The sequence below is a fragment of the Doryrhamphus excisus genome, chromosome 16, assembly GCF_030265055.1.
Source record: "Doryrhamphus excisus isolate RoL2022-K1 chromosome 16, RoL_Dexc_1.0, whole genome shotgun sequence".
NCBI lineage: Eukaryota > Metazoa > Chordata > Actinopteri > Syngnathiformes > Syngnathidae > Doryrhamphus > Doryrhamphus excisus.
Window position 1 is genome coordinate 831,114 of NC_080481.1, and position 12,467 is coordinate 843,580.

General features: G+C 41.4%; 1 protein-coding gene across 4 annotated transcripts in view; it reads left to right on the top strand.

The window, feature by feature from the left end:
* The window catches only part of LOC131104027 (metabotropic glutamate receptor 7-like), a 161,916-nt gene that overhangs the window by 11,745 nt on the left and 137,704 nt on the right, over positions 1-12,467 (top strand). For all 4 annotated transcript variants that reach the window (XM_058050720.1, XM_058050719.1, XM_058050717.1 and 1 more), the window contains one exon: positions 6,132-6,221. In XM_058050720.1, the coding sequence (XP_057906703.1) occupies positions 6,132-6,221 (90 nt within the window). The remainder of the gene's footprint in view (positions 1-6,131; positions 6,222-12,467) is intronic.

Sequence of the window (12,467 nt, forward strand, 5' to 3'; positions counted from 1 at the left end):
ACACCAGCCATGTTGTTTGGTCTAGAGACAGTACCGTTGAGGAAAAGACAGGAAGCAGAGATGAGGATGCTGATGTTCTCATTGGGAGTGACCAGGATGGATAGGATCAGGAACGAGTACATCAGAGAGACATTACGATAGTCAGTGGTCAGTCAGGGTAATTTCCCTACGCCTTCGGGTTGAGCAAAGGGTCCTGACTGTCAATTATGCATACGTGCCAAACAGCAACTCAGGGACATTGAGTCCAAATGGGCCATATTCCGGGCCTCCATTGCTGCGGCAACTGAATGGAGCTGCGGCCGCAAGGTGGTCGGTGCCAGTCGTGGTGGCAGGCGGACGGCAGAGGTCATAGCCGCCATCAAGCTGAAGAAGGCGTATTATTGAGCTTGTGGGACTCCTGAAGCAGCTGACGGGTTCCGTCAGGCCAAACGGCATGCGGCTTTGGCGGTCGTCGAGGCAAAAACTTGGGTGTGGGAAGAATTCGGCGAGGCCATGGAGCACGACTTCTGGTCGGCCTTGATGAGGTTCTGGCAAACTGTCCAGCGCCTCAGAAAAGGGAACCAGCAGCCTGGTGACCTGGACTTAATTGGCTCCCCACATATTATGGCATAGAAAACACGAGTTTAAAAAAAAAACATTATTATAGCCCTCTATAGATTAAACAACACTATTATTATTATTATTATGGGTGTCCAGGGTGTACCCGCCTTTTGGCCAAAAACAGCTGGGATAGGCTCCAGCATGCCTGTGACCCTTGTGAGAGAATAAACAGAAGATGGATGGATGTTATTATTATTGGGCCTGTTGTGGGATCATTTCAACCTGCAATAAAAGCCTGTTGTTCCAGAAATCAAGTGTTCCAGCCAACAAATACTGACACCTACAGTAGTTACCAATTGACAGTATTACTTTCATAATTTGAATATCTTTGTGTTTTAGTATATTTAGCTATTTGTATGTTTGAAAATTATGTTTTTTGATGTTTATTAGACCCCAGGGGGTCACCTTTTGGCGCAGACCATAAATATTTGCAGAAAAACAAATTCACCAGTGATTAGAGCCATTTGTCTTGGATGTGATCTGAATTGGTTGAGAAATTTTAAAAATGGGAAAATCCAGTGGATTTGGGGGATTTTGGTAAAATCTGGGAACTTTTTCAAAAAACTGAAATGATTTGATACTCTAATACATCAGCCGTTGAGGGCATTCACACAATGAATATCGGTATCGGTAAATGTTGCTGTAATCTTTTGTATTTATTTAATGAGACAGACTGTGTGCAATGTCGTTCCACCAAATCACCAGGTTATCAGCGGACCTCAAACCTTAAACCTTGACCTCAATGCTTACAGCCCCCCAGCAGAAAGTGATTTGTCTTCACCATCTGCTACAGATGAGGATGAGAGAGAGAGAGAGAGAGAGAGAGAGGGAGAAAGAAAAGGAACACACAGCAGCTGAGAGAAAAGTATGCTCTTATCTTGCCCTTGAGAAGCAGTGAAGCTCACACAGTCAATATGATGTCTCAGATGCAAGGATATTTTGTCAGATTGTGTGAATATTGCCATTATTTATCCTGCACATTTACACGTAAGGTAGCCAAATACATGAGCTTAATTATTATGTTTTCATTTCAACTGAACTTGAAAACTTAGAAATACACAATGGCAACCGCTAATTTGTTTAGAGAATGAATACCGAAGCACTAAAGCTCCTGGCAGCAAACCTCCCACTGATGGCGTCTCTTGTTGTTTTTATCTTCCACTTGTGAATCCTTGAACCTGAAAACGACCACCCTATTCACTATTTATTATGCGTTTCAATATCACCGATGGCGCTCGGCCTTTCGAATATGAACGAGTCAGTGTCTAGATAAAGATTCAGAAGACTTCAGTTTTATTTCACTTTTTCTCTCCCTGGGTAAATCTACTGTCTTGATGAGCTATCTGTTGAAAAGGAGCTTCAGGAGCAGGGAAATAATTCCCAAAAAAACTGAGACTGGGATTTTTATGTGTTGCATGTCAGTCACACATACAGCTACAATGGCTTTCCTATGTCATTCTGACTGGTGGACAGCTTAAGTGTAAAGAGGAAAGCACGCCATCTAGTGGTCTGGGAATACCCCTTACACTTAACAATGTACCCCCCCACCTCCACCTATCATACATTGGAAGGATGGTTTAACCCTTAGATGCATAAGTGGGTCAAAAATGACCCGGTCGGGTTGTTTCTTGAAATATCTTCATAATGATTTTTTTTTCATAATTTCATATTCCAGGTATTCCTCAAAAAACATGTTTTTGATATCATGCCGTTCACATTTTTAACTTATCTTTTATAAATTTTAAGAATTTTTTGTTTTTGTGTTACTACCCTAACTTTCCATAAGTGGGTCAAAAATGACCCGGTCAGGTTGTTTTCTTGAAATATCTTTGTAATGAATTTTTTTTTATCATTACATATTCCAGGTATTCCTCAAAAAACATGTTTTTGATATCATGCCGTTCACATTTTTAACTTATCTTTTATACATTTTAAGAATTTTTTGTTTTTGTGTTACTACCCCAACCTTCCATAAGTGGGTCAAAAATGACCCGGTGAGGTTGTTTTCTTGAAATATCTTTGTAATGAAAAATTGTTATCATTTCATATTCCAGGTATTCCTTTTTTTTTAACTTACCTTTATGTAACACACAATGGATCCTCACATTTTCAATTGTTGTACGGGGTCATTTTCTTTTTCAAAGATGGAAAAAAGTGAAAAATGAAGATGTTTCTAACATGAAATCATTCTTGTGTGGTCCTAAATATAATACTGAATATCATACAAATGATTATTCCTAACCAAAATGGCAAAATTGGCATAAAAACACATTGATTGGGTGATTTTTGACCCACTTATGGAAGAGTGTAGGGTCCAGTCACTCGTGCATGTAAGGGTTAATGTAATTTACCTTGTTGACACATCAATTGAGTCACTGGATTTCATGAGTGCAAAAATATGGAAGTAGAGCTTTATTGCTCCCTTAACGTAGAGGGGAGAAATAATCACTTAGCTATAAATACAAAAAATCAACTCCCCTTTCAAATAAAAGTGAACATTAACAACCTCGTGAAGGTGGGTTCATTGGGTGGCTGTTATATGATCCTAATCAGATTTTATGTCGTGTATGTGAATGTATTTTTTCCTTTACGTTTTTATGCTGACACGTGGGGAAATAAATGTTTCCTATTTATTATGTACAATCGCAGAAATGAGCCTGATTAGAATTCAAACCCTTCTTCCTTTATCATTTGCCGTGATTGTTAGCCAATTTCACTTCGGACTTTGTGGAGTTAATATGATCGCTTGCTGTTTACCCTTTTTTGCCTCCTTCCGTGGAAGCCAATTATGCATGAGTAGCAGCAGATGAGCACTGGACGCCGCTAATGGTTCTGCCTCTCCCTTTGTGTTCACATTACTGAAGGATATGAGTTGTGAAATTAGATCACTACTGACTACTGTGATATCAGCGATTGTGCTATAAAACATTATGAGGCAGAACACAGTAAATTGTGTGATGTGACTGTGGGGTGGCGGACTGTCTGCCGCTTTTTGTCTGATATCCTTTCCTGTCCTTGCCATTCCTTTTTTTTTCACCCTGGCGTTCGCCATCCTTCTTCTCAGCTCTTCCACTATATCTCCTGTGTGCTCCCACCTCTCTTCACACCAATGAAACCTACCTCCTGCTCCTTTTCCATCCCACCTCCTAATCACCTCATTCCATTTATGCTATCACCTCCAATCTACCCAAATCACTTCTTCACACCACCTCTCCTCTTGACTCGTCCGTCATCGTCTGCTGTTATCTACAAAGACAGACGAGACACGAGCCAATTCCCCCTCCATATCACTCATAGTGGATTGACATATCTTATAAAATCCATTATGTCAAAATCAATAGCGATGAATGGACGTAATATAGCGATTACAGATAAATCACAACCATAAAGTGATTCATTATCTTATTATTGGCTAACCTCGTGTTCACAAATCATCTGAAATACCCAACGATGTGAATGTGACCTTCTGTATTGCTCATATTCCAAATGTTGGTTTTACCTCTGCTGACTCAAAGTTATTGACTTGGATTGACATGGGTCAGTCAAAATAAAAACAAATCATGACCCGTGATTACAAATACGACTTCCAATTTATTCTCATAAAAAAAAAAATTCCATATGATTTTATTCAAATTCAAATAAACTAAATTAATAAATAAAATAAAACTCAAATAAATAAAGGCCACAGTGTCTGAGTGGTTAGCATGCAGGCCTGCTTCTCTGTGTGGTTTGTATGTTCTTCCCAGACTTTTATCGCGTTTAAATTTTTTTTCACAACAGGCACAATATTCCAGAATAAAAACACAAGCTACTGTTGCTGCCATAACCCATAGTAGCCTAAAATTCACTTTATGTGGAGTGGGAGTGGGCATGCCCATGGGTGGAATAAATTAAAACAGACCATTTTGTCAGGAAGCACAAATCAAAGGGAATACATCTGGAATAGGTGCAGATTCTTCAAAATCTAAAAGGTTTTCTGTGTGGGTTATTGTGTGTAGCTGCTCTATAGGAGTCCATGACTCAATACAAAGGGTAGAAAAGTGAGCGTAATAGAGCTGGCCGGACGGTCAGAAAGTGTTTTGCTAACCTAGCAGGAGACAACAAAGACTGCCAAAAGTTTACAGGAGGCGTAGGCGTGATCCAAGCATGGAGTGACAAGCACGCGTCTGAAACGAAGAACCAGCACGTCTGGCTGAAAATGGGAGGATGAGTAACAAGCCTCAGGTGTGCCCGGTCTTCCTGCCTCCAGCCCGCTCAGGGATATCTGCAAAAAAGGGAAAAATATAACAAAGGCCAGGAGAAGGCAGGGAATTGAACAAAACAAGGAGGCAGCACTAGACATGTGACACAAATTCTTTATTTCTAGAATCCATCCATACGCGCTAACCACTTGGCCACCATTAATCATTGCATATTACTTTTTAAACACAAGCATTTCATTGCATTTGAAGAAGTTTATATGACCATATTGTTTTGGTGTGGTATAATTGTTTAATTGTTCCTGCCAATTTCATTCCGTCAATTCTTTTAATGACCTTTTAATAGCTTTTGACTTGACTTATCTCCAGATGCTAATGAACATGCTTCTAATTGGGGACCGCAGTGCTTTCTCTCATCTATTTCTATTTTTTTTTTAGCTTCTGTTAATCACGGCTTTGATTGTGATAAATGATAAACTGAAGTGTTTGTCAGTAGAAAATATATACAGTATTCATTCATTCGTTTTCTACCGCTTTTCCTCACGAGGGTGCTGGGGTGCTGGAGCCTATCCCAGCTGTCTTGGGGGCGAGAGGCGGGGTACACCCTGGACCTGGTGGCCAGCCAATCACAGGGCACATATAGACAAACAACCATTCACACTCACATTCATACCTATGGACAATTTGGAGTGGCCAATTAACCTAGCATGTTTTTGGAATGTGGGAGGAAACTGGAGTACCCGGAAAAAAAACTCACGCATGCACAGGGAGAACATGGAACATGCAAACTCCACACAGAGATGGCCGAGGGTGGGGAAAGACAAAATAAGACACAAAAAAGTTACCACTTCCACACAAATTAGGAGGAGAACTCATTCATTCATTTTCTACTCCTTATCCTCCCGAGGGTCGCGGGAGGTGCTGGAGCCTATCCCAGCTGTCTTTCGGTGAGAGGCGGGGTACACCCTGGACTGGTGGCCAGCCAATCACAGGGCACATATAGACAAACAACCATTCACACTCACATTCATACCTATGGACAATTTGGAGTGGCCAATTAACCTAGCATGTTTTTGGAACGTGGGAGGAAACCGGAGTACCCGGAAAAAACCCACGCATGCACGGGGAGAACATGCAAACTCCACACAGAGATGGCCGAGGGTGGAATTGAACCCTGGTCTCCTAGCTGTGAGGCCTGCGCGCTAACCACTCGTCCACCATGCGGCCCTATATACAGCATATGCAAGAAAACATTGACTTTGGTATACGTGATTGCACTCCAGAGTTGAGTCGGTATAAAGAAACATGGCCATGTTTCTGTTCTCCACACAGGTTGAACACGAGGCGACAAGAACAGTGACGAGCAGTTCGAGGTTCCATCAAGAATCTACGTGGCCATCCAATGAAACCGTCTCTGAACAGGTAACTCAATTGAACTTGCGGCTGCCTCCTCTGGCGCACCAAGCACAAACACTTTCCCAACTGATAAGATGAGGTAACCGAGCATGGCCAGATTGGCCGAGTGAAACAGGAGAGGCCCCATCCTTCCAAATTACCCGGACATGGTCAAGGGAGGCTTTTTCACCACTTTTGCAGACGGAGAAGCGTGAGGAGCAGAAAAGGTGCCGGGTTGTCTCCCAATCAATCAATCAATCAATCAAAGAGACTGACTTTAATCATGACGCTATTCAGTGCTGAGGCTTGCAGTCTTCCTGAGCCATTCACAGGTTTAGCCATGCTTTCAGCACGTTTAATTGAGTTGCACTGGAATTGGATTTGAACTAAATTTGCAGTGTGGCTGATAAGGAATATAAATGTCTACTGTACTTTTTGTGTATTTTTACAATAACCACGAACAAAAACCAATATTTTGAACAGGTTACGACCACGGAAAATAAGGTGCCACTGCTCTTAATAGACCATCCCATAATTGTTCTCCTGCTAAATGATATAATGATCACATTGACCTTTCCTCAGTCCTGCTTAGCAATTTGAGATGACACGCTGAGGAAAGTCAATTTAATGAATGCAATTCAATGATGCTGTCCTCATCTCCATTACCAATCTCAATTCTTAAAAAGAGTTAGCTCGTTAATTATTGCAGATGTGCTACAATGAAAATGCCAATGCGGCTTGAACGCCTCAAGGTGTCTCAAGGTGCAAGGGATGTATTTAAAGAAGCGACCACATTGTCAACTGGTATACATACATACGGTATGCGGTTCAGATGTAGTGCACGTTCTTTCAGTCAAGTCTGGAAAGGCTCCAGGAGAATTAGATGATATTTTAATGTTCCCTGTGGGTTTACTGGGTCATTACGCTTTCATGTAAGTGGGAAGCTGGGAACATTTGAATCATCTTGTTGTTTGATAGAAGGAGCAGCAGAGATAAAAACAACAGTCTGGTAATGTGAAAATTCTTTGCATATTGTGTGCATAATTTTTCTGGTAGTAATATAAAAGTTGCACCGTTATTAGAGTCTTACCAGCGTAAGGAGACAAGTGGACATACTGGTTAACACTGTACATGCCATACAGAATGTATGTATACAGTGCAGTGCAAGTCTCCTTGTGGATGTTTTTATGGCTTGAAACTGGTCTAACATGTTTTGCTGTGAACTTGCATCATCACCTCTTTTTACCTCTCGTGCAAAAAAAAAAACAACAAAAAACCCCAAAAATGTAAAAGATATGAACACATCTTTGGGGTCAGCTGTTCTGGTTTATTCATTCATTCATTTTCTACCGCTAATCCTCACCAGGGTCGTGGAGGGTGCTGGAGCCTATCCCAGCTGTCTTTGGGCGGGGTACACCCTGGACCTGGACCTGAAATATGTGCTAATAACTATAAAAGCAATCTCCACTCGCTAAATGTACTGCAAAAAAGGCCAGTAAGGATAATTCATAATGCCGCCTACAGAGAACATACTAACTCCTTATTTCTGAAATCACAAATACTTCAACTTGCTGATATAGTTCATCTTCAAACAGCTAAAATAATGCATAAGGCTAAAAATAACCAATTAGCTAAAAAAAGTCACATATGTCACATTCATACCTATGGACAATTTGGAGTGGCTAATTAACCTAGCATGTTTTTGGCATGTGGGAGGAAACCGGAGTACCCAGAGAAAACCCACGCATGCATGAGGAGCACATGCAAACTCCACCGAGGGTGGAATTGAACCCTGGTTTCTTAGCTGTGAGGTCTGCGTGCTAACCACTGGACCACCGTGCAGCCTGTTCTGGTGTATAAAAACGTAAAAATACATCTTTAGTATTGAATCATTTCATTTGTTCCAGAAGATCTGACTCTAACTGAAACGGATGCTAACCAAATAAAGTTTTCCCATAAGAAGTATGTAATGTACATCCAATTAATCAATTCCAAAAATGTTATGGGTCTCGGGATATGGTACCACAATGACAAAATACAAAAATATGTCAGAAATGAGAATTTGTTGTCTCGTCGGTTCAGCCATTGCCCCAATTAGTCGACTGGTGGCGTTCACAAGAGGACAGTGATTTTTTTCCGGTTATGCCCATCGGACAGGGAAAGCAGAGAGTGCCGCCACTTCCCACTCGAGTTACATCAGGTGCAACATGTTTTTGCAATCCAATCTGGCTACAAGGCCACAGGGAGGCTTTACTTATTGCTTACAATCCAGAACAAATCATAAACTCTGCAAACATCAGGGACCGAGTCCGCTTGGGGAGCCGCTGGAGGCTCAGGGGTTTGGATTTCCTCTGTTTTGAATGATCACTCAACTGTTACCACCCACTGAGAGTTGTCTACGATGTGGTACATTCGGGGGAGGGCTTTATTGTGCTTATGGTTTAAAAAAATACACAAATATAACAGAAAGGTTTTAAAATGTAACCACATTTCAACAGATGAATTAAAAAATGTGTTCTCAATCAGAAATCACTCTCTGGTTCTACCATATCTTACTTATTGTGTGGAAATATGGGATAATAACTATAAAAGCAATCTTCACTGGCTAAATGTACTGCAAAAAAGGTCAGTAAGGATAATTCATAATGCCGCCTACAGAGAACATACTAACTCCTTATTTCTAAAATCACTAATACTTCAACTTGCTGATATAGTTCATCTTCAAACAGCTAAATACAAGGATGAAGAGTCTTGAACCAGTCATGATGTGCTATATATATCACTATATTGACACGCACTATGGTACACATTATGGCATTGGATGCTCATATCACCGAGTACTTCGGTTCAAGGTACATTATTAAAAAAAAAAACAAAAAACAAAAAAAACCTTAAATTATATTATGGAAAGCAGGAAGTGAACAAATGTAACAGTTAGTGTACCAGATGGAGGGGTAGGATTTAATAAGCTTTGCTTCTTCCTACTCCTTTTGGACATGTGGAACTGGGAACTGATTATGGGATGCACTCAATTGTAATCTGATGCATGTTCAAATGAAATAAAACCATTACCATTACCATTACCATTACCATAAATAATGATAAGAAAATTACTTATGAACGGAAGCAAGCCAAGTTGCACTCCGTAGCGGACTTTGCTACATGGAGCGTTCGTCTGAGGAAGTATTTACTCGTCGGACCGCTTCTACTATGGCGATAAACAGGCTGTCGGAACTTTGGAGCATGAATTGAAGCTAGCAGGGGTAGCTTAGTTTAGCATGCTAGCGTGGTTGCGAGCGCTACTTGGGTTGGATGAGCATCTTCAGCGCTTTGATGTAAGGAGTGATATAATGCCGAATGACGACATATGCAGTTGGAATATGGAAATCACCTTCATTGGGCCACAGTCCCAGAGGGCATTAAGATTATAGATTAAAATGCTAAATTAATTAATTTTTATATCACCATATCATGATACAGCCCCAAAATATCGTAAGGTCCATATCGCCCAACTATCCTCCACACTAATTTCTTCAGTGTGAAGAGAAAAAAATTGGTCAGTCTGTATGAAATAATAGAGAAGAGCTTCCAGAGAAGAAAAGTAGGAGCACATCTGTCATTGCAGTCTGGCTGGAGTTGGCCTTCGCCTCACTGTTTTGATTATATCCTTATCGCTCTTTTACCTACTGGGGATGAGTAACAGTGACCCACTGGATTGCTTCCTCAGCCATATTTCCTAGTCCCACTTTAGCATCGCTATCCATTCCAAGTGTCAGTAGATTTATACTTGGTCATAAAATCTCACAAGAAGTAAAAGGAACATTATGCAACGTTATTGAACAAACTGCCATCTCAAATGTTCTCAACGGGTCCAATGATGAATTGAATGCAAAACATCAATACTTTGTTGTTAATTGCTGAAATTGATATTAGATCCATAGAGGAACAGAGCATACAAAACCTTTTTATGAGTTTTTAAATACCGTTTTTTACTAGGGATGAGCTGGATACCCGTTACGGATAATGCATATTGTATGAAACAAGTACATTTCGTCGTTATCCGTATTCGTGTTTAAAGTGTGATTGGCCAGTCGCACACAGCGACCGCCTCTCCCGAGACGGACTCTGCAAGCGGCGGTCACGGGGGGCCGAGGGGTGTCTCATTCACGTACGTGGTGCAAAAGTGTTGCATTGGTCACGCTGCCTCCACTTATTAGGTTTTCTTTAGCTGGCCTCTATTCCTGTTTGTGCCTAAACTTACTTGTCATGGATGAGTCCGGATACGGATACGGAAAATTTAGATAGTCGAACAGATACAGATAGAGGTGTACTTGCTCATCCCTAGTTTTTACTATTATTAGAGCCCTGTAGACATGAAGTAACACCCCTATAGTCACCTCTACACTCTTATTATTCTTTGTTTACACCACATTTTGCAGCACTAACACGCAGGCTATGGCTTCACTGCAGGGACGTACGTATATGCTCATCGCATGTAGCTTACCAGTCACCAGAAAATCTATGCTGAAATCTAATTTGGGGGATTTATTTACACCAAGCTACGTGGTAGGCATGGTAAAACCTTTCCTTTGCGACGTCACAGTTCGCCCTCCCCCAATTGCCGTTCCGCTGTTTACTTGCTAACAATGCCTCGAAAGGTAAAGCCACATTTGTTTACAATTCCTGACGACGCCCCCATCAGGCTCAAGCGGTTGGAGTTCCTGATTCCGTACCAGCAAAAGAAAGTCATTTTAATCTGGCAAGGGACTGTTTTGTGAACATGGGCCAGTGTGCAGCTGGACTAGCCGACAATGTTGCTGGAGGGCAAGCAGTCAGTAACAACTTATCAGCGTCCTAACTGTTTATTTTTTATGTAAGTCATGGAGCAAAAGCGAGAGGAAGCGGGGTTGTTAATACCCAGGTCTACCCAGGTTTTTTTTACACATGTTTCTTCAGACTGTCCAGTCTCGGATTCTGAATCCAACACATATGGCCGACATTTAAAGATGAATCACCGTTTATCGATTCCTGTAAAGTTGGCGGCACACAACCGAAGTCTTTATATGCAGTGGGCGAAAACGCAGTTTATTATCAACTCTTATGCGGTTTGTTAACTCCTGAACAGTTAGCGTGAATGTTGTATTTAAGAGTATTAAGAGTATTGTTACGTGGCGTTACACATATCGGTATCAGTTGATATTGGAATCGAAAATTGAGAGTTGGACGTCAGATATCAATGACGAACATCCCCACTTATTAGCTGTTATTACTGACCGTACAAAGTTGTGTACTGTCAATCAAGAGTCAATCAATAACTAATTGATGACAATTATGAAGCATTACGAGGGTATTAGTGTTATCCCCAATGATTGGTTCTTGGGACTGCACCGCTGTGGTTTTCCTTTGTTCGGACTGGACCGTGTCCTGTCTGATTAAACTGCCTTTGAAATATTCCCTCAATGTTAATAGCCGTGGCACCTTTAATGATGAAGCAACAGACAAGTCCCGTGAGAAATATTAGCTCCACAAGGTCATAACAGCCGAGGTCCCATCTGTCTCAACAGCCCAGGTGGATCCCAGACCCTTACATTACCGTGGCCCCGAGGCGGGAAAAATGGATCATCAATCTGACTTAGCCAGACTCCGGTCAATGTTGTCATTTCCGAGCTAAATAACACTACTTTCTTCTCCCATCATCTTCCACCGGCAGATTCATATTGGCTGCTGATGTTAAACCGTCTCATATTTGGCGTCGCTGAGCCAAGACCTTCAGAATTTCATGTGGCATTACATCACAACAACAAACCTTAGCGGGGGAACTCTTCATCCCTGCAGGACGCTACATTAAAACAGAGAAGGAAATAGCTAGCATCTATTGTTGCTATCTATTTCAAGGTGATTCCCTGCGTTGGTTAAACTCAGTGACCAATCACTTCGCTACAACTTCAGAAATGAGACATCGGGTTAAAGCGGATCAGCCATGCCCTCAGTGCAGCTGCTTTCGTCCCGCATTGTACGCACACACATACACGTAAACATACAAAAAAAAAAAAAAACACACACCTCGGCGTGAGGATGACACAGTAAAAATGTGGTTTAAGGCTCCATGACCACATGACACTACTTATAATGAGTCTGTAATCCATTTGATAGTCTATAAACAGGGTGAGATTCTTATGAACCGCGGCCAGGAGAGGCTGCCAAACAGCACCCAGGGGCAGAAATTAGCATAAAGAAAGCTGCATGAAGAGGAACAGCAGTCTAATGCAGGCA